Raw genomic sequence first — 23,965 nt, forward strand, 5'->3', positions numbered from 1 at the left:
TCCTCCCTGCAGTAACTGGACTTTGAGTGTCTGCTCAGTAGATCTGACTGGACACCATCAGGTCCCCTTTTCGACTGGACTTTCCAGTTGAAAACTGGAAACCGGCCACCCTAAGTGAAGGTAACATCCCAGAGAGAAACCTTAGGGCAAGAGTGAAGGAACACAGTCTGGGAGAATTTGTGTGGAGTAAGTGAAGTGGCTGAGTGTAGGTCAGGTGCAGTTAGAGCGTGGTCGCTAAGCCTGTCCTAAACATGACTTTTGCCTTATTGAAGAGAAGACTGTGACAGTTTCCATTGCAGTTCTCATGAACCCTGACCCTCTCTGTGCTCAGTACATGGAAGGGTACTATGGTTGCTACCATGTCACCAGGATCAGGTTTGGGCATTACTCAAAGAGGGCAGCGTTAAGGTTGCATGGAAGGGGTCGTGTGGGAGGCAATAGCTTAACTTTACACTTGCTCTTTGTCAGATGTTTAAGTGAAGCCACCCTCCACCTCTCATCTGCAGGCTCCTTCACTTGGAGGCATTAAATCCAAATCCAAAATTTCCCAGTTTGGGGGTGTTTGGATTTGGTGTTCAGATGCGGCCTGTACAGAGAAAGTTCTGAATTGCAAACTCTGATTTGTGGTTTGAGTCTTTTGCAATTACAAAGTGGCTAAGGGGGGGATTCACCCTAGACTAGGAGGTGGAAGATTTGCAGATAGGAGGCAGCCCAGTTGTGCTGATGTAAGAAAATCATATGAGGAGGGAGCTGGAAGAGGTCTGAAACCTAAAACTCTTCATGGGGCCCTGAAATAGCTTAGTGCTGGCCCTGCTTACAGGTGCCTCGAATAGTTAAAAATATTTTTACATAATAGCCTGTAAATAAATGGTGATATCTACGTAAGAAAAGTGCATACTTCTTAACTAGGGCCTTGGCATGTTGAGAATAAGCAGTGTCCTGGAAAACAGACTAAACTAAAATGCTTGTTGATATTCAAAAGGAAATGTATATTGTGAAAAAACCTAAGGACATAAAACCAGGATGAGCAAATAATCAACAGCAGAAATAGACATAAATAATAAGCACGATACACGTACGCAAAATGAAACAGAGCCAAGCAGAGAATCTTAATCACGTATATTATTAATGTTAACTTATGTTTACTATCCATTTACCTTTAATAGAAATATTTTCATTTTCAGTGTAATAATTTAGCTATAGTTTGCTGATAAGGAGATATTATACATTAGTTACATTCAATTGAGTCTTAAATTTGCTATTTGTACAATTTCTGATGTAGTTTTAATCATTCTGAAAAATGGTATTTATGGGATAATTGTTTTACTTAGATAGGATGAAATAATGCACAGCTTACAACATTATTCATCCTTGCCTAACACCTATTAAAATTCATGCAATAATCTCTGAAGTATAAACATGGTGTAAGACTTTGAACTGGCAGGCAACCATTTCAGAATAATTTACTTTAGTGCAGGGAGCAATTGGGATTCTCAGAAAGAATAGGATTTCATAAAATAGAGGTGTTACAGACAATACAAATAAAGATCCTTCTGATGAAATGTGCCTAGACAGCTAACTATACTTTGCTACAATTTAATAACTTTTGGTCAATAGTGATTTTTTGCAGTGACCCTCAGCATAAGCAAGTGAGAGGGTAGCTTTTGATATGGGAAAGTTATTTTACAAACTGTTTTGGATGATTGGAAGATTTCAGGAAAAAAGTTCTGATCTAGTGAACTGAAATAAGACTAGTAACAGAGTTACTTTGCCTGACAGCCTTTCTGGTGGTTTTTATTTATAGCACATTATTAATTGTGATTATTATTATTACTTAGATCTGTGAATAATGGTTACTACTATTTTTATTCTCATCGCAGGGTTTCCATTCTAAACACCTATTTTTCCCTGCACTGGAATTTCTTATGCGAACTTACTGAAGGAGCTAGGTACTAGCCTATTTGATAACTAGGAACTAGTGTGTGGAGTTCACCAAAACAACAGTCAGATGAGGGAGAAGCCGCAGAACCCAGAATCAACAGATTGTGGGAGACAAAAACCGAGAAAACAGAGACGATGTACAAACTGTAGGGTCAAAATGAGGAATTCAGAGGTGGACACTGAGCAGAGAACCTGGATAATACCCACTGCTCCAAGCAGGAGTCCAAGGATCAGGAGATGCTGCCCAGAGACACTCTGCCTGAATAGGCGAATGACCCAAACACCAGGAAGAGGGAGAGAGATGCGAGACTGACAGCCCTAGAGACTGAAGATGTCTATTTATCCACAGAGCACCAGCTTTTGCTACAGTGCCACACACATGTACTCATCCCTGACATGGGGGGACCACCACTGCGGATGGAAAGTAGTTCAGCTTCCAGGGTTCATTAAGTCCATTGTAAAGTGCATATCAGGTGAAAAAAAAAAAGACCTTTTTAAACTAGATAAGAGTGTCTGACTAGGAGTTTACATAACAGAACATACGGGTCATCCAAGCAAGTAACATGCATTTAGATAGTGGTTTAGGTAAATATTTGAATGGTTCAGCTTTGTGCAAAAAACGGCCTGTGACAGAGTCTCAGAGCCTGGGGGAAAAATCCTGGCAATAAAATATTGTTCTCAGGTTATCCAGGACCCACCTCCAGAGGACACTACATTAACTCCAGGCTACACCCCCACACACATGCACTACGCTGCAGTGTGTTCCTTTCTGTTCAAGGGAAACTGACTGATATCCCCTTTGAAGCTCCACCATTCCAATCCTATATCAGCCTGAAAATGAGTAATATGTCATCTGTAGGGAAATACATGGTGTCTCTGGGGTGCACTCTATCGATTCCCCGGGGACCTAGCATGCTCCAACTCCTCATGAAGTCAGTTGGAGTCTTTCCTTTAACTTTAATGGGAGTATGATCAGGCACCAAGATACCAGACCGAAAATAAGGTTATGCCTACCCAGCAAAAAAGGCCCACGACACTGAGTCTCAGAGCCCGGGTCAACTGATTTGGACTTGTGGGGCTTGAGCTGCCAGGCTAAAAAATCCTGATTCATTTTGAGACTGCAGTTAGCCTTTTTCATGGCTGCATCACACTGGTGGCTCACAGTCATCCTGTGATCAACCAATATACCCAATTCTTTCTCCCCCATTGTTGAGTCCAGCTGATAAATTCCAAGCTTATAACAAGAATTCTTATTATTAGACCCTTGCACTTCGCACTATTAACTTTCATCCCATTTCTATTACTTCAGTTTTCAAGGTCATCCATATCTTCTTGTATGATATTCCAGTCTACCTCTGTATTGGCATTTGCAAATTTTATTAACAGGCTCCCACTTTTTGTGTCATGGTCATAAATGAAAATATTGAAAAAGTTCGTTCCCAAGACGAATCCTTGAGGTATTTCACTTCGTAATCTCCCTCTGGACTGACAGTTCACTCTGTTTTATCCATTCCATCACTTCTAATTTCTTTATAGTCTATCTTGCCATTAATATACAATGCTACTCCACCACCTTTCCCTGTATTTCTGTCTTTTCTGAACAGCATATGCCCTTCAATATCTGTACACCAGTCACGACTACCTGCATCGGTAGTTCTAGTTCCTACATTTTGTTACTCCGGCTCCTTGAATTGGTGCACAGACATCTTAGTTTTTTTCTGTTTGGCCTTGCCTAGATTCCTCACTAGATTTGCTACAGTCATTTTACTGCTAGTATCACCTACCTGACTGCTACTGTCAGTGGTACTGGTACTATCTTTCCACTTGTCCATTCTCCTGCCCTCTGTTGTTCCTTTCTTCCTTACTGTATCCTCTTTTACTTCGATTTCCTCCCACTCAATTTTAGAATCAGGCATGGAGGTTACATGAGCATCTCCCAATCATCTCCCCAGAATTCCTCGTTTAAAGCTCTTTTAATTAGTTTTGCCATCCAAGAAGTATATTACCCTTCCTACTCAGGTGGAGTCCATCCCAGTCCTCTGTCCCTGAATGCCTCCCAGTGGTCAAACATCCCAAAAACCTCCTTATAGCACCACTGCTTGACCCATATGTTGATCATCAGAATCTTGGCTCACCTTCACTCATCTCCTCTAGGGACACATAGAATCCCTCTGAAGATCACCGGAGTCTCCATTTTTTAAGTGTCTTCCCCAGCCTGGCATAGTCTTCCTTGATGTGTTCCCGTGAGAATCGAACAGTATCATATGCTCTCACATAAAGGACAGTCAGTCGATGTTTTCGCACTCCTATGAGAATCCTGTTTGGCCTTAGGTCCACATCCTGTGTCTTAGTTCCTGGCAAACAGCACCCCTGTCTGTTCACCGGATCAGCTCTGGTAACAGACCTGTCTGTTTTTAGTAAGGAGTCCCCAGTCATGTAGAAACTACCTCTTCCTGTTGTTGATGTGATTCTCCGGCCTTCCCTTCTGTTATTTTCTGGCTGCAAGTCTTCTTGTCTTTTGTTCTCACTTTCAAACTTCTGTGCATCATCCTCTAGCATCCTGGGGCTCCAAACTCTGCATTATCTGTATTATTTCTTTCTTTCTCTTCTAGGACTAGCTGCTCTTCTCTTCTTTCTTGTCCTCCCACCTTCCTTTACTGCCTGCTGCACCCTTCATTTTCGAACTCAGCAAACCTTTTCCTCAGGTCCCTCTATTCCTGACTTTCTTCATCCAAAAGTTGTTAGGGTCTTAATCTGCAATAGGGCCAGTCTTCTAGCAATCCAGTGAGCCCAGCTGGCCCTGATAGAAGCTGTCTCATTGACTGTCCCACCTGACTGGTTGAAGGAGTCAGCAGGCTGATATTTAAGCTCAATAACAGCAGCAGTCCAGTGGCTACTCAATGTATTCCTTGCCTGCAACTGTGCTTGGTCCTGTACCTGCCTCCACTATCTCTAATCTTGCGTCCACTCCTGCTCCAGCCTGTCCCTGCTCCTGTTCCAATCCTCAGCTTCTTCCTGACCTCTGACTCCCAGCTCAGATCCTCAATTCCACCTTCTTACTGCAACTCCAGCTAGTCTTTTGGCTTCAGATTTGGTTTCTGATGCCCAGCTAAAAGTTCTGCTACACCTTCCAACTCTGATTCCAGTTAACCCTTCAGATTAGGCTTTTGTCTCTGACTCCCAGCTATGACACTTGACTGCATTCTCCCCATCTGGACTTGGCTCCAACTGGTAGGGTCTTGCTCCAACCACTGGACAAAACGGCCCATGACTCAGTTGCTGACAGAAGTCTACCCTCACAGTACTCTTGTCCATTTTGCAACTGCAAGTCTTGAGTTTTCTTCTCAGCCTCCTTTCTCCTTCCCTCCATCATTCACTCAAATCCCCCAATTCAACCAGAATTTCTAGATGTCCAAAAGAGGGAGTTATTAGCCACCTAAACCACAACCCCAGCTCCAGAAAGAGAACGGGGGTTGGTGACTTCTGCTTTCAGGAGGGAAACCATAAGGGTGATCTGGAGTTTCGCCCAGTGGAATCGCTGAGAGCAGGGGCTCTCAGTAACAGACTGGGGAGAAGCCATACAGGAGATCCTCTGGAGAAGGGGACCGTAGGTTGTGAACTAGAGGAATGATTAGTAGGAAGAGCATGGTAGGAAGCAGGATAGGGAAACTGTAAAGGGTTGGGAGAAATTGGCACCAATCACCTTATAGCAAGTTCCTGGCTTGGAACCCAGAGGGTGGATGGGCCTGGATTCCCCTACTAATCCAACAGGAGGGTTCATTAAGGCCTTGAATCAAAAGCTCACATTCAAAGAGGCTAGGGACTATGCTCCCTCATCTAGGGGAACTGGCCTCCTGAGATATTGGACTCTTCAGCACCCTGAAAGGGGAAAGGACTACCAATGACTCAGCCAGAGGACTGAGGTCATGATGAAGGACCAATAAGCGAGTGAGATAGCAAGGGGTCCAGCAGAGGCGGGAAACTGAGGCAGGCTTGCTCTGTCATCCAGTTTTGCCACAAGGGGATGCCGAAGGTGATGGCCAACGCTTCTGTATACACCAGATATGAGAATGGAACAAAGAGTTTCCTTCTCTATCATGAGTGCATACAGCATATCTGAGAGTGTTAGTAAAGATGCTGAGTAAAATATTTCTCACTATCATTTAAATAATGTTTCCCTTCACTTCTTTCAATAATTCACCAGAGCTCCAGCTCAGCAATACCTTTACGCAGTTACTTAACTTTAAGCATGCCTGCAATCCTATTCCCTATTCAACATGCCACTTAAACATGTGCCTAAATCCTGCTGAACTCAAAAATATTAAGTGCTTTGTTGAACCCAATGAGATTACTCACATGCTTAAAGTTCAGCGTGGGCTGAAATGCTGTGCTGGAAATACAACGACCGCATCTGTTTCCTCAGCTAAATATTTTCCTCTCTCTTGCTCCAACGGACCTACTTGTTACTGCAAGGTTGTACATGATTATTTACCAAATAGTATTATTATTTTGTATGCTTTGTAAAGAATGAGATTTTGTTTTCAAAACAAAATATACAGACTTTAGAAACAAGAAAAAGTGGTAAGTAAACATCCGTCTTCATTAGCTTTGAGAGGGATCTTTCAACTGCCCAGAGCAGAAACCTGCCCTGTAGCACAGTACGGAGTAAGAACAGAAAGCAGAGGGAAAGCAAAACAGCCGCAGGGAAGAAGACTATGTCATATATGGCACTGGGTGGGGTTGTGAGTATTAGCAGACAGGAATCCATGCAACTAGAGAGCACATCATATTTTCTTACTGTGGCAGAAGTGATTAAGGAGCAAAAATCTCAAATGAAAAGTAGGCTCCATAAACAAGCTCTGTCAATCCTATGAGCAACCAGGAGAAAATCAAGCAGTCTAGACATGGTAGATTAATGTATTGGAAGAAGAAGGACTTTAAAAAACACAGACAGATTTTGCAATACCATTGGCAGCAATGCAGTATACCAGAAGTGCCAACAAGCTAAATATCAGAGCTGGGAAATGCCCCGTAACATTCATGGGTGCCCTGAGACTCAGTGTGTAGAACATCTCATGTACCCAATATCCCCCTCGCTTTACGATACTCAAAGTAGATTATTTCTAAAGAACTGAAGATAAGAAACTGGATTATAAATTGGTAAAAATGGGTGAAAGGGGGGACATTTTGCAAACCATTGGTGGTTGGGTTTGTGAGTCCTGTAAAATCAAAATTAAGGGGTGTTTTTGATCCATTAGGATTCTAAATTTTGTGGGAGTTTAGGCAAATTACTATACACACATTTATAATGTGCCCATCACCATAATCTAAAGGCACGCTTAAAATCATGTGTTTTTAAAATTTTTCACTGATAAATGAATTAAAAAGCACTTGTCCTAGGCTACAGGTACTTTTAATACTTATTAAAAGCACAAATCAGTTTAAGTCCTTAGCGCTTGTAAGTTTCAAAGTTATCCTACGGGTGGTCAAGTTCACTTGTGTGGCTAATAGCTGTCTGAGAATTACATGCTTTGTGAATCCCGTTCTGTAGTGGCAGCAACATTTACCTCATTGGAGACTGAGCTGTGTGACTTTTGGGGAAGTTAAAATCCTAGAGTGTTTGTATTGTAGAGCAATAGATGCTCAACCTGGCCGTGGCATGTAGATAAACAAATGGGTGCACAATACTTAGAAAAATGCTGCATTCAATGGCAGGAGATGCTGGACAAAAATGAGAGTCTGACACATTTGGTTATGTTACATGAAGTTCCATCATGCAATACAGATGACCTAGTCATTCAAGTTACTGATCATCTGCAACTCCTAGTGACTTCAGCAGGAGTTCAGAGCACTCAGCGCTCCATGAAGCCCAGAAAAATCAGAGCAGGAAAAGACCTACTAGGTCATTTACTCCATCATTCTTGACAGTATAAGACTGTTCCTTATAGGATAATTATACATCACGTCACACCATTTATAAAGTATAATTACACAACTTACTAAGACATACTTATGTGCTGTGGTGGAATGCAGAAACAAAAGCACTTTTTAACCAATCACTAACCTACTAATAATTATTTACTAATAAGAAATTGTACCCATTCAGAATGAGCATTTTTTAGATTATCTGTAGAAACATGAGGCCATATGCTAATTTTTAAAAGTCAAACTCCCCATTCATTTCAATGGCATGTTTCACATAAAACTGATACAGACACAGCAGGCCTTGTGGATTTCAATTTTCTCTCTGTCATGGTGAGAAGGTAGGAGTGGTGCTAGGTCTTGAAGACAGTGCGATACAAAATTATGTTACAAGAAAAAAAAACATGCATTAATATTTCCAAACTTTTCTTAGGAACTTTAGACTCAAATTGCTTGATTTATGTTACATAAATGAAGGAAATTCTAGAAATAGTATCATCCTAGGTAAGGCCAGTGTTTTCCGTGAAATTGCTGCTATTATTATGTTTTGTTCTGAAATGACACTTCATTTCCAGAATTACTCTGAATTTCCAGAATCGCTGTTCAGAAGGTGGGCGGGGTACATAAGGTCACACCTCCACCCCTGTGGCAGAGTTTCCCCTGGGCGGGCAGCGGACTTGGCAGAGGGATGTCGGGCTCCCTTGCCGTTTTGCAGAGTGGATGGCACTCGTACCTGCTCTCGAGAGCATCCACCTTGCTTCTACCCAGCTCACCTCCCCTGCACAGCTGGCGCTAGTCCTCAGTGCCCCACATTTTTGTGCTGTAAAGGATTATATATTGCTCATGTTCGTCAATACATGTATTTTGTATAAATATCTTGCATTTCCAAAATTTCTGAAAATATACAGCTTTGAAAATCCAAACTTATTCTGTTTTCATTGTCAGAAAACACTGGCCCTATTCCTGTGCTTTCCCGTAATGCCTTTTAGAATCGTAATGAGGTCTCCGTATTTACCTTGTAGAAGGAAGCAAACTTTGGATTGTGGTGACAAATACAAGGACAATGAATGCACACACCAAGTTTGATTTGAACACTTCATCCCTCATTTGAGAATACTGGAATGAAAAATAAAGAAGAATGAATTAACGTTCGGCTCATGCATCATTTTTGTAAGGAGTGACATTCTTTGAAGTTTCTGGGAAATTAGAAAGAGGATATGGTACATTAATCAGCATATTGTGATGGTGTTTTTAAAAAAGAAAGAAAATCATCGTGTCATGAATGAGCCAATAAACCACTCTCACGATGGGAGCAAACCCCAACCCTTTTGCTTTATAATAAAAAGTGGTTTACATGGTTGCCTTTTTGTCTAAATTCCATGCATTAAAAAGCAAAAGAGGGGGTGAGGCCACAGGTACCATGGGGATGAATATGATGCAAAATACCCAGGTGTTGCTAGAAAAAACATAGTACAGACAGGGAAGTCCAAGCAGCAAATTCAGATCTAGATCACTAATACCCCACAATTTGGCAGTATTTAGACACAAAGTTTTAATTGGGGATTCTTATTAAAAAGAAATGGAAGACGTGCACCAAAGTCAACAGGGGCTGCATACACAGATAAAGTTACACATGTGCGTAAGTGTTTGCAGGATCAAGGTCATTATGTTGTCCTTTTAAAATACTCAACTTTCAGCGGAAGTGAGCCCCTCCCCTCCGCTCCTGAGTTCCACTGTCCCTGCTTATTCTGACTTCTCCAAAATATGGCAAGAGACCCTCTTTGGGATGGGAATGAATCACAGAGTGTAATGTAAATGTCAGTCTATATGTTTATATCTAGGACCCTACCAGATTCATGTCCATTTTGGTCAATTTCACGGTCATGGGATTTTAAAAATTGTAAATGTCATGATTTCAGCTATTTAAATCTCAGATTTCACAGTGTTGTAATTATAGGGATCCTGACCCAAAAAGAAGTGGTGTGTGTGTGTGTGTGACAAATTTATTATAGGGGTGACTGTGGAACTGCTACCCTTACTTCTGCACTGCTGCTAGTGGTGGTGCTGCCTTCAGAGCTGGGCAGCTGGAAAGCGGTGGCTGCTGGCTGGGATCCCAGCTCTGAAGGCAGAGCCACCGCCAGCAGCAGAGCAGAAGGAAGGATGGCCTGGTATGGTATTGCCACCCTTACTTCTGCGCTGCTGCCTGCAGAGCTGGGGCTTCAGCCAGCAGCCGCCGCTCTCCAGCCACCCAGCTCTGAAGGCAGCAGCACAGAAGTAAGTGTAGCATGGTATGGTACTGCCACCCTTAGTTCTGTGCTGCTGGTGGAGCGCTACCTTCAGAGCTGGGTGCCTGGCCAATAGCCAGTGCTCTCCAGTTGCCCAGCTCTGAAGGCAGCGCAGAAGTAAAGTGGCAATACTGCCCCCTCCCAAAATAACCTTGCAACCCCCCCTGCAGCTCCCTTTTGGGTCAGGACCCTCAATATGAGAAACACTGGTCTCCCCCGTGAAATCTGTATAGTGTAGGGTAAAAGCACACAAAAGACCAGATTTCATGGGGGGGGGGAAGAACAGATTTCATGGTCTGTGATGTGTTTTTCATGGCCGTGAATTTGGTAGGGCTCTATTCTTTAAATCTGTAATTTCCCCTTCACATGGCTCCCCTACTTCCCCAAACCCATACATATCCTACTCTTAGAAGAATAAATTGTGCATGAGATTTGTGAATGGCGCCGGATGATAATATGGACAACCATTAATGCTACTTTTGTAATGTATGTGTCACTTGGGGTAGCATTACACCTTTTTCCAGGAGCCTAACAGAATATGGCCTGAACTCTGTATTACATTTATCCTGTGCTCCTTTCAAATAGTGATAGTCAATATTCCAAATAACACATTGGTCATATAGCAACTTCTGAACATGAGCATTCACTCTGCCTCTGCAGAAAGTGGGGCTATTATTTTGCCAACAGCTTCACTTTTATACTGAAGACGCTTCGAGTTGCAAAGATGCCACCAAATGCTTTAATCTGTTTTGGTTTTTTTTTTTTTTTTTTGAAATTCAAACTACATATTGTAAAGCATTTTGCTTCCAGTCCTGCAAACCAGAGATTTTGGAAATCCTAGCAGACATCACAGATTACCACATCGCCCTTTACGGGCAAGTTACTTCAGAAACGAGTTTAATCAGTTAAACCAGGAAGCACATGGACCAGGTCCTGAGGTGGTGTAAATCAGCATATCACCATTGATTTCAGTGGAGCGATGTCGATTTACAGCAGATGAGGAGCTGGCCCATGTACCTATATTTCAAAAAATCTGGCACAGTTCTATTTATGCTCTATCTGTGCTACAAAAATTCCTTTAAAGAATAAAAATAAATAGATGCCTATTCTGTAAAACTTTCTCTCTCAACTTTTATTATAATGGAACCATGCCTCTCTCTTTTATCTAATCTCTCTAGATGATGATGAAGCTGAGTTATATATTCAGCACTGTAAATGAAATCAAAGGTAATATAAAATATATAACGAACTCTCTTACAGACTTTGTGAGAACCAACCCCCACACAAGATGCCGAAAGGTCCAGATAAGCAGAACTAAAATGTGGGCATGAGAAGAGAAAGTGGCACGAGAGACTGAGCTGCACCACTAATGTCCCTGGGTAACAGCCTGTTGCAAAGCTCAACCCTTTGTCTCCGAGGCTGCTTTTGAAGGAGGTGGGTGTTGGGCTTTAAACTGTGTCCAGTCCTTGCATCCGGCTTGGGGGCTTCATCTCCTGTATGAGCATCTGCTGAAATCTAAAGCTCCATCTCATCTAGCTTTTGGAAGGGAGAAGGTGCTTAGCTTCTCCCTCTTCCAAAGTGTTCCGTTTGCTATAAGGAAGGAGGATGTCCATTTACCTCTCTGCCTGCTACTGACTTTTGGATCCTCCTCTCCCATGAATAACACCCTTGTCTACTCATTGCTGCAGCAGTGTGAAATTGACATGATTCTTGATGGCTTCACTACTGTGCACAGGGTTACTAGTTTAACTCTGCTGCTGCGTGCAGAAGCACTAGATGTGTTTACCTGCGTTTGCAAGAAGACAACACTTCATCCATTCATGTTTTTTTTCTTTTTTTTTTAAAGAAGGCTTAAACTTTGCAGAAATTGCTTGCTAGTGCCTCACCACACTCACCAGGGAACGCCTCCTACTCGCTTTTTGATATGGGTGTCAATTTTTGAAGCCATGGGTGGGAGCTTAGTTAGAGTTGTCTCCACATACTACCTGAGTCACTGAGCTATCAGCAGCAATGACATAACGATAGTACTGAAGAAAACTGGCATATTAAATTCAGCTGCTCTTTGTAAACACAAAACTCGTCTCCTCTCAGATACAAAGCCCCATTTTCTTTCTAGTAACATGTGAAATACTGAGTTCCACACTCCTGATTCAGGTAAAATTATCACTGGAGAAAGAAAGGGCTTTGCCTGCCTCAACTGTCTAGGACTGGGCCTATGCACTGCACAAAATTACCAAGTAAAGGTAATTTCAACTTTTTACAATTTATTATGAAATGAAAATGATTGGTTAGGGAAATCATAGAGAATTAATTTACTGCAGCACAAATACAGCATTTCCTGCTGTGTTTAAATTGATGTTGAAAGGATAAAGGCGTATGTGGCATAATTGTGTCTCGAGAAGGACTTGTTAACATTTCTAGGAGAGCACTGAGACCGATGGAAAAACGTAGCGCTTCGGTAGCGATTTCCATTTTCTGAGTGCTTTGAAGTCACTGGGGCTGGACTGAGCCTCCAGGCTCATCCCTGCTCTAGGAGGAATGCCAGGAAGTCACTGTGACTCAGAGAGGAACAATTCTTTCCCAGGCTCCCATCCGGCACTGTGCGTACGTAGCACAGCCCCCCACCCCCAGAACAGCTTTGCTCATTCCCTACCTCTCTCTGCACACTTGCTCGCAACATCCAATCCCTTTCGTTCTGCATGCTAGAGCGGTGGTCCGGGCAGGGACTTTGCAGCCACAAACAGCAGTGGGCACTCACCATTCATGGCTGCAGAGAACCAGGGCATGAGCTGGCCTTAATTAGTATTAGTGATGAGGATGTTATCATTAGCCTGTAGAGGCCACAATGGAGTATCAGGCGCCACTGTGCTAGGCACTGTACAAGCATGTAATGGAAGGACAGTCCCTGCCATTAAGAGCTCACAGCCTTCTGGAACAGCCCAGATTACACGTTTTCCATGGGAACACTTTAAGATTGAAGTGTCACCCTGGGAACAACTTCCCCATAGCAACTTCCTCCTACATTCCCTTCCCAGTGCAATGTAGTTCTCTGTAGGAATAACCCTTGTGAGGAGAGGAACAACTCGGAATTCCCTTAGGGATACCTACATCTTTAGCAATGAGATTTTCTTGAGCACAATCTTCTCCCTGCTGAAAATTTCTCTGCAACACTCCCCTGGTATATCTGCATGGGATTCATGGTACTGGGAAGTTTCCAACTGACAAACAAGAAGTGCAGAGAAACCCCTACATGATAAATACCTATTTAGAGTGGAATCATCCCAAGCAATAGCTGAGAACCTTTATGAGCTATCAGAAGGCTGTCAGCATCTTCCACAGTCTGATGCCAAAACTTCAGGTATTCTTTAGCCTTTGCTTTTTCCTATTTGCCACTATTCTGTTTGTGAAAATAGCTTCTAGAGAAACGAGGAGTGAATTATAATGTAAGTCCAGTGAGATATCAAGCGCTAATAAGTGACATATGCATTAGCAATTAAATAATTTAAAAAACACACTATTTGGGATCTTTCATGAATCCCTTCTAACAGCAATGAATCCTGGTGGAATTCACTGTGCATTTTATCTTTCCTTTCATGGTGATATCCTATTTTCTGACATAACTATGCTTGCCACCTCTGTGGAATCTATGTTCATGCAACAGTAGAGGAGAATAACAGGAACGGGGAATCTGCCACTGGAAGTAATCATAAAGGCCTAAACTGTTATAAATAGATAGGAATTATGCTACAGTGTCACAACAAATTGTGCCACTTACACAAAGCAGGTGGATTCCTGAAATTGATGCTTTGCCTTTTGTGTCCTTTTTAACAAATCAAAGCTCCAAATTAATCCCTGCTGGAATTCCTCTGACTGCAGTGATTTTATAATGGATGAAATCCCAGCCCCTGAGCAGAGATGCAGTGTAAGTTCAATGCTCCATTTAAGTCCCACTCAAACTACCAAAAATAAGCCTTCAATGGGACATAAGTGGCACAGTCCTATTGCCTATACAGGCAGAGTAATTTTTATATTTACTTGCTTGTAAATTGATCTGAGATATAAGCCATTGACTCTCTGTCCAGAATGAACACGGCTAGCAAGTACGATGTTTATTATTGACCAGGGGCTTAATGCTAGTGAATCTATTGTACACATTTAATATATGTACTCTCTAGGGAGAAATGCCTGGACAACAAAAGAGAGAGTTTATTAGGGAGAAATCAGTGCTGTGTAAAAGCACAAGGCTGAATGTGAGGACACAAGGTTTCAGAAAAAAGAAATTGGAGACATTTTGGAAATATTTTATTTCGGAGCCGCTGCTGTCTTGTGGCAGCCACCGCACTGAACTGAAGGCAACAGGGAGCAAACTAAATCAATCAGGCATGGGGGAACAGCAGAGTGAGAGGGGAAAGCCAATAAATCTGTGCCAGTTCATTTACTCAGAAGCACTGTGCAGAGCAACTATTGGAGCTGATGTAGAAGGTCGTGGCAGACAGCAGAGAAGTGTTAAGACCTGGGGGGAAAGTCTGATTCTGGAGTGAAAGGCAAGGACCAGGGAGAATGAGAAAATGTTTTGAAATAGTCTTGTCGGACTGAAATTTTAACCTGATAAAACAAGAGGAAAACAATTAGTGTTAAATGATAGTATATAGACAATCTAGAAAATAATTAAGGGCTGCCTTTCTAGAAATGGTGGCTATTCTCTCCAGATATTATCTTGTACAACATCACTAACATCCCCAGTGGTGCTAATCCTGCAATCATTGCACAGGGAAAACTGGGAGGAACAAACATTTCCTGCATGTCACTATAAGATAGTTCCACTATATTAGTAATCAAATGTACATGATGATTTGGCTTTCATTAACCTACTGGCCCCATGCATACTTACTAGATTTATTATTTTGAGTAGCACAATTGGTGTGCATGGCACTTTGCACACATGGACGCAGTCCCAGGCCCTCAAGAACTCACTATCCAGCTTGTGATGGCATGGTTAGATTGCATCTTAACAAGATGAATAGCTATGAGACCTTGGTTTTCCTCTAATTATTAGCTCTGAACAAACCAGATCAGATAAAATAATATCTTTGAATCTACTTCTACCCAATACTTGAAAAAAGCTGATTCAGAAAGTTGAAACTATTCCAGTTCACTTTTAAAAGAAGTTTTTCATTTTTTTCATATTCTATGCCTGCTGGTTCTGCAGGCGACTAGAAATGCTGATATACAACGGTTATCATTAAAAAGTCATAATTTACCTACAGTCATGGCACTGTGCTCTCTGAGGTATCATACTGAGAGCAACAGGTGTCGCAGCCACTAACAGATGCTGACTTTTTAACAGACACCTTTCTGTCATTTAGATATCATTTAACACCTTGTTAATATTTGAAATCTGACCTATGAAATGTGATGGGTGGGTTTTTTCTTGCCCTGCTTAAACGGAATTTAAATTAGACCCCACATTTTCCATCTGGAATTTTCCTGTCATTGCTAATTGTGGAGTCTGAGTTGGCAGGCAGGTTTAACAAAACAATGCCCCTAACATGGTTCTGGAAAATCCCCATTTACTTTGGGCCAGATTAAGGCTTTGCTTGTATTAAGTAGTAACTTATTTCTTGACTATTTCTTCAGTGGGAGCTTTTGCAAAGTAATGTACGATTCAATGACAGGAAGTGTTTCAGGAGGAGAAGTTCCTACTTAATGAGAGCAAGGTCTGTAATCAGAGTATTGCCTGAGTCAGGAATGTGGGGTCAAACTCAAAATGCTAGCAGATGTCTATGGGACAGACCCCTAGCTGGTGTCAACTGTTATAATTCTATGGAAGTCAATGGAGCTATGACAATTTACACCAGTTGAGGATCTGCCTACATGAGTTGAGCAAACATACCTTGAGTGTTGCTCAACAGATGTTAAAGCACTGATGGACAACAAGACTCTTCAAAAGCGCAATTTGCATGCTGTTTCTCTCCCTCCCCCTTCTCCAGTTAGGCATATACCTGACCGTAAGACTGTCACTGCTGACACTGAGCACTTTGTTATCCTCTGGGTTGATGAAGTCAGTTGAAATCAATGAAAAGAGCCAACACAATTAGCTTGCAAGAAATACTGGACGAGCACACTTCTCCATTCCCCACCCTTTCAAACTGAAATATATATGTGCTTTTGAATGCAGATAAGAGACAAGATTTAGGTGGGATCATACTGCAGCTCATGAGCAACACGAGACATGAGAAAACAATATTTATCCTTCAAAAGTAGAACATTTCTTTAATTTGGGGCCTAAAACAAAGATTTGACAGAGTAGTTTTGTCTCAGAATAAATAATAGCAATTGACTGGGATTTAGGGTGGGATTGTATCACCAAAAAGGGGGAATAGATCTCTATATTATCTCTCTTCATTTTTTTTTAAAGGAGAAGCATCATTTTATTGATGTGCTTGCTCCCAGTTTGTGCCAAAGTAGCCTGATTTTTAAATGTAAGACTCATCATCAAATTAAAAGGCCTGCAAACAGTTTTCACTTTTCTTCAAAAGCAGCCCTTGCTCACTAGTAGGGACTTGCCAGCTTTGGAACTGACTCATCAAGGAGTATAATGACCGTTGGTTCAATCATGTCTTCTGAAAACAAAACAAAACAAAGCTAGAACCTAGAGCTGTTGTCTCTAATTCAGTGGACATTTAAGACAATTTGAATTGGAAAAAAGCAGCTATCAAGACCCAGCTACCTTATGCTCCAGGCTGGAGTCTTTAAACATCAGTGAGAAAGGCTTGATATGCTCTCTTCTCAATTTATCGCCACTCCGTAAGTCGATGGTGTGCTCTATTCGCTTGTTAATTTCCTCGGGCCCAGACTGGACATGCAAAGCTTGTGCAAGATGGTTTGGAAGCAGATTTATTGAATTTCTTGTTAGGGCAGCCAGAGTCTAGGGGAAAGCACATGCAAACAGAATAAACCTGCTGGTCCCCTTGGGTTAAAAATGCAATGTTTTAGATCATGTTGCATTGTAAACCGTAACAGCATTCCATGCAATTCATTCAATGAAACCTACAGAAGTTTAAAAAAAAGTCTGTTCCACTAAACACATACAGTATAGCAGGTGGCTGCTTTCGTGTCATGTTTTGTAGGGGCTTTTATGTTTGTGGTTCCACTGAACTATATCATTGTTACAATGTTTCCAGATTTTGTTGCTGAATTGGTGAAATTCTTAGAGGATGGTGGAAGGAACCCACACCAAAGTCTCAAAACAGGGGACTGAATTCAGTGGTCTGTCTTAGCCAATTAGAACAGAATTCACAGAAAATATGTAAAGGAGAAAAGGCAGTGAAGTTACTGGATGTGTATAGTCAGGGAACAGGAAGTTTGGAGGGAAGGAGAAAGAAGGAGAAACTTCCCTGTCTCACCATGTGCCTGTTTTTATGCTTTCAAGCAGACAGTGAGCTCTCTCTCTACATTGGCATGTCCCAACCAGCATATGTAGACCACAGTTATGCCATATTGGTTAACATAATTCATATACAGCACTTTTCATGGTAGTAACTGTGGTAGATTTTTTTGTAGATCATTTTAATTGTACTTTTCCATCACTGATGACACAAGTGATTTCTGTGAAGTTTCGAAAAGGACAGATGGTGGAGATAGTAAGACTAGGGTTTAACTTTGAGAACAGATGTAGAATTTAATTCCATGAAGTGAGTAACTCAACCCACTGTAGCAATTCATTATGTGAACCACAGGACAGCAGATTGAACGGGAAAACGTAAACATTATTGTCTGCTATGTTCCCAATGTTTAAAGAAATGCTAATGAGTAGAAGGGATATAAACTCTCAAACTTTAGGGTACAAGACAACCTCTAATTATTAGGGGTTAGGAAGAAATTTTCCATGTGGATAGGTTAATTCACAGCTGCCTGTTGCAGGGCTCCTCTTATGTATCTGGTATTGCCCACTGCAGCAGACAGGATACTGGTCTAGCTGGACCAGCGGTTTGAATCTATAAGGCAATTCTTATTGATTAGGAGACTCCATGTAGCTAAAGGAATATGGAGTCTTTCCCTGGTTCAAATTCAGTGCATGGACAGAAACTATTCTTAGCTGCTACCTTCTGATGAATACTGAATGGCACATAAGAACAGGAGAGTAGTTTTAGCCTAACTACCAGTGGATAAGTATTCACCATTACAAAATATAGCTGTAAGGGGCAACCATTTTTGAAGTCACGGTAGAGAGGCCAAGGATCAAATAATCCTGAATAGTAAATTGCTCTCTTACACTGCACAATTAGAAGAGAAACTTTAGAACACAGAAAGCTAAAAGAGCTTAACACACTATGGCTGAAATCCCTTCCCATATTGAAGTCAATGGGGATTTTGCTGTTGACTTCAATAGGGCTGGATTTCATCCTTTAAGTGTTTTGACAAGCCCTTTTACTTAGCCACAAAAAAGGTAGTGCCACCAAATTTTTGAAAGGGAAATCAATTAAACATTACCATAAAAACTTTCAGACATATCTAAGTCCTCATCCTATCCTTGGTATGCAGGAGTTAAGATGTATGCATTAAGGACAGATTCCAGTGAAGTCATTAGGAGTCTTTTTAGAGTCACAGTTTCATGCCAGAAGGTACCACCAGAACGTCTAATCTGACCTCTTGTAAATCACAGGTCAATAAACTCCAGTTAGCCACCCCAACACCAACACTATCAACCAGAATTAGATCAAAATACTATAGCCCTCTGGAGCTTAAAGTATTGCACGCCACAGGCAGAGAACAGGAAGGACTGAGGTGCACAAATGTGTGAGGCCACAGCAGTGACAAGGAGTTTTTCAGCGATACATACCCAGATGATTTTGGCAAGTGACTCATGCCCCATGCTGCAGAGGAAGGGAAAAAAACACAACCAGCGTCCCTGCCAGTTTGGTCTGGGGGAATAACTTCCCATCCCCACATATGGCGCTCAGTTAGACCCAGAGCATATGAGCAAGAACCAGCCAGCCAAGCACCTGAGAGAGAGAATTCCGAGTGCCACCTCAAATCACTGGCCCCCTCCGCCCAGTGTTCTATCTTCAGGCATGGCCATCTCTGGTACTTCAGAGGAAGGAGAAAAAAATGGAGTCCTTCCTGACCCCTACAGGTGATTGGGAGAAGCCGTGAATCATGAGATTTGAGATTTTAGGAACATAAAAAAATATGATTGCAATGTGTTCTGGATCACACCTAATAACATCCTTTGCTTAGAGGTACATTAGTCGTTCTCCAGACTTGAAAGAGTTAATTTAAACTTGGGATCTGTAGTAAAGCTATTATGGATATTCTGATATAGGGATGAAGGCTTGAAGCAGTGCATGGTTCTATATAAGAACAGGATCACTTCAGAGGCTGAAGCATTTTCGTCTCTTCAGAACTACATCCTATCATTATAGCTCTGCTGGAAGAAGAGGGAGACAAGTGCCTGATGTTTTAGCTGCGTAACTCTTGATTACTTGGGGAAAATCATCTCACCTCACCTAACCTCACTTCAGTAGGTGACTAAGTAATTTTGCTCAATTTGAAGTGAAAAATCATGCTGCTTTGTTGCTGCATATATTAACTAATTGGTTTAGAACTACTGGTGCCTAAATATGCAACCTAATCACGACAGAGGCCACAATCCAATTTGCAGTGGGACAAGCAGGGAATTGGATTGAAACAATCCGTATTTCTCTGGGAAAAAGAAGGGAAAGTCCAAGCTGAACACGATGTAATCTGTCCATCTCTCACATATACACAAAGACACTGAAGCAAACAGCTTTTCCCTAATGGGCAATAAGAATAAAGTAATAAAAGGCTATCTGTATGTCACTGACCAAGGTATGAGCTCGCATCCACTTCTGCCAGCACATACCATGCTTTGTTTTGTATTTGTGAGGGGAACCAATGTGGAATACTTGCTTCCCCACCAAGCCTATGATGCTGTCTGGTCAGCAGCTATATGGAAGAAATACTGGTGACCCATATAACTACTGAGGGCCAGATGCCGCCACCCTTATTCATCCAGAGTAGTTCTTATTCCCCAAGTAATCCCACTGAAACCAACAGGGCTATTTGCAGAGTAAAGTACTATTGAATATTAGTGAGGGTGGCAGAATCAGGGCTTAATGATTTGTTTTGCAATATTAGTGAGTGACAGTGAAAGACAAGACATAGTGCTTTCAGTCACATCCCTACTGGCAGAGAAAGCATTGTATGTATAGTGGTCAACACAAAACAGTTCCATGTTTGCCAACAGATGCCATCCTGTAGAGTTATCACACTTATTTATTGTTCTAAGTCTAAGGAAAAACTAGTGTCCATGATATGAGTTTGGTTAACAGTTGGCAAATGTCTTTTTTATTAAGGCAATGGTTCTATGTCTGTCTGCTAGATGCACAAATATGCATGCATGCAATGATGTGCTCCAAAGGTTTTATTGACCCAAGTTTGGAGATAGCCATTGTACTCAGGAGTTAGGCCAACCTCCCAAATGAACAGCACTGAAACCTTTATATCATGCGATGATGTGTTCTATATATCATGATGATGATGATGATGATCAGCATTTACACTACAATAGCACCCAAAGACTCCATTTAGAATCAGGGAACCAGTGTATGAGGCTCCGCTCGAACACAGATGAAGATGTGTTACAAAAAATGCAACAACTTTAGAAATGTTTCAGAGAGATTTGAAATACTGCATGGGAACGATATTTCACTTCCCTCTTCCTGTAAAACCATGCTCCTTTAATATCATGAGTCCAGCTGTACTAGGGTGACCAGACAGCAAGTGTGAAAAATCAGGATGAGGGTGGGGAATAAGAGGTGCCTATATAAGAAAAAGACCCAAAAATTGGGACTGTTCCTATAAAATCAGGACATCTGGTCACCCTAAGCTGTACTGAAGAGGAAAGTAATAATGAATAAGTTTTTAGAAAACTCTAAGAATGAGTTAAATGAGATCATCCATGCAGATATCACTAGCCCTTCCAGGGTGAGATGCAAGTGCTGTATATCCCATGGGAAAACAGGGCAATATCCCCTTTCTAATGGCACAAAGCTCCCATTTGTAGCCTTGCAGGATCACAGTACATCTAAACTTATACTGCATTAGTCTGGAGTAAAATCCTAGCCCTGTTAAAGTCATGGGAGTTTTGCCATTGATTTCAATGGAACCAGGATTTCATCCCATGGGGCAAATCAGTTTGAGTACATTATCATAACGATTTACATCAGCTGAGGATCTCTCCCTGGTACCCATCCTGTACCTCAGACCAGTGTAATACTAAGGGAAAGGAGGAAATATTTCTCCAGTAGGTTGATTGATTTAAAACAGGGGCTGTTTGATGTTGTCAAGAGATCTGGAATTATAAATATGTCCCAAGAGAGGGGGTATGTGGGGGGGTATTAGTAAGCAGAGAACAAGTGAGACAGACCAAAAGGCATGAATAATGCAGTTCTGCACATGGCTTTCCAATTTTTCTCATGCCTATTATTGCTACCCAAGTGAAGTTATTATAATTTGTTTTTCATATAAAACTTCTCCAGTCTGACAGTATAATGTATTTCACAGTGTTGTCTAATGCTTCAGCTGCGAATCCTTTTCTCATTGAAGCAAAAATTCCATTGACTTCATTGTGACTAGGTTTTGGGCCTTAGCATGTTAACTCCTTGCAATCACAGTACTTCAAATGTTTGGGTTATCTCAGATCAAGAGGCTTGTACTTTGATATAAAAGAGTTGCATGAGACAGGCCCATTACTTGCCATCTCCCAGTGATGCCCCTGGCATTTTTGCATAGACAGAGGATGTGGGTTTAGGCCCAGATAATGTTGGAAGTAGCAGTAGAAAAATTCACACTAACCAAGGATTCTTTATTTTTTTGTAACTGTAAGAGTACAAGAAAAGACACTGAGTGACTTTCAGGGGGTAGGTTTAAATCTTTTTGATTCAACATATTCCAGCAGAACCATAATGCAGTACTAAATCTAATTACACTATTATCTATATCCAATTAGCTTTGGAATTGGGATTGGTTTTGTTGTGTCAACAAAAAAGATCCAGAGTCAGCTTAGTTATTCGGAATATAAAACGTGCTAAGTGGAACCTTAGATAACTGCAAACCCCCATGTGGTGCCAACAGAGTTTTGTTTTGCCTTACTATTTATTAGCCAGAAGAAATGATACACTGGCCGACCTCAAAGGTTATGTTTTCAGTATGATGCAATGCAAATGTAGGCAGGCTACTCATATTATCATTAGCTACAAAGATGGTGCATTCAAATTCCCATTCACTGAGCTGAACGTTTCCTTTCAGAACATGAGTTAATTGCTTGAGTCTCATTAGTGTATGACACAGGCACAAGCTCTCAGGCTCAAGTTCCACCATTAGATGAGCTCACATTGATGCTAGAGGGCAGAATCCGGACTTTAAAGTGAAAAGACCAAAAAGCGGGAGAGGGCAAACCAGACATAAAATAAGATAAATTGAAAGCAGAGGGTAGAGAAATATATTAAAGTACAGGAATCAGAGAGATCAAATTTTAAAAAGTCAGTTTTCAAAATAAAAATACACATATTTTTGAAAAAATAGGAAGTAATGATTTTTCCTTCTGGTCCATTTTGCCCATGTCATCATATATTCCTAGTCCAAGGGCCAGATTTACAAAGATATTGAAGCAGCTAAAGATGCTCTATGCAAAGTCCTACAGAAGTGCATAAGCATGAAAGAGAATTTTATAGAAATTATTCTAAAAATAATAAAATTGAATAGAGAGCAATATCCTTTCTGTAAGTTTCTTTTTTACAGTAGAGTTCTATGGCAGGGATATGATTCTCTGTTAAACACTACAGGATGGTTTAAAATAACAAAAGACAGGTTTCCATTGTCTATTCAATCCTGTAAGACTAGTTCATAGGGGCTCTTGGCATCAAAATAAGAGGTTGGCACTAGGAATTGAATCTAGGTCTCCTGCACTTTATGACCCCTGCCCTTTTGTGTTTGACTCCTGGTCTTTACAACAGTTGTTCATACTTCTCTAAAATCAGTGCGACTCTTTATACATTGTTTATTAGACACCTGCATTGGTAACAGCCACCAAAACAATCACTAGAATACACCATAAATCTGTCAGACTAGCATTTTTGTAACTGCATCCCATTTCTGTCAAATTTCTTCAGAGTAACATCAGGGGCCATATTCTGCCCTTCGTTACAACTTCTGTAAAGCACAGACAGAGAATCCAATTCCACCAGCTATCCATGTACACAGGGGTTGGAGACTGTCTGTGCTTTACAGAAGGGCCCAGCCATGCTAATAGCTCCATTCCACTAGCTATACTGTAGGATATTGGACATGGATTGAATTTCATTATGGCCACACACAACCTCAGCATAATTCACAACCAAACCTAAGTCACAAGCCTGGTAAATTTAGCTTTTCTACATGTGTGTGATGTATAGACTGCTTACTTGGCCTCTAAATCAAATCTCATACCTCCACTCCACTCCACTCTCATAGGCCATAAGTCTAAAATAAATTAGGGAAAAATATGTGAAATGTGATGAATTGGCGCTCGGAGAAGAGAAATCAGAAGAGACTCTAATCTGTCAGATTCTCACAGACTTGGCAAAACCTAGAATTAAGCCACAGGTACCAGATGAGTTGAGTTACCCAAATCTTGTTGTAACTGATAATTTTTTAGTGAGGACGTTTGAAAGGAACTGGCAAATACTAAAGCAGATCCAGTGCTTTGCTTTTGAACAGCTGTTTCTTGCATTTCCAACCTCCTCTGCTACAAA

At 41.3% G+C, this 23,965-nt stretch overlaps 1 protein-coding gene across 1 annotated transcript in view; it reads right to left on the bottom strand.

Moving 5' to 3' along the window:
* Positions 1–23,965, bottom strand: part of ADCY8 (adenylate cyclase 8) — a 182,148-nt gene that overhangs the window by 38,816 nt on the left and 119,367 nt on the right. Inside the window, exons 8-9 of the mRNA XM_050940609.1 lie at positions 16,879–17,076; positions 8,879–8,979 (exon numbers count right to left, since the gene is read on the bottom strand). Of these exons, the coding sequence (XP_050796566.1) occupies positions 8,879–8,979; positions 16,879–17,076 (299 nt within the window). The remainder of the gene's footprint in view (positions 1–8,878; positions 8,980–16,878; positions 17,077–23,965) is intronic.

This window comes from Gopherus flavomarginatus, chromosome 2 (genome assembly GCF_025201925.1).
Source record: "Gopherus flavomarginatus isolate rGopFla2 chromosome 2, rGopFla2.mat.asm, whole genome shotgun sequence".
Lineage (NCBI taxonomy): Eukaryota > Metazoa > Chordata > Testudines > Testudinidae > Gopherus > Gopherus flavomarginatus.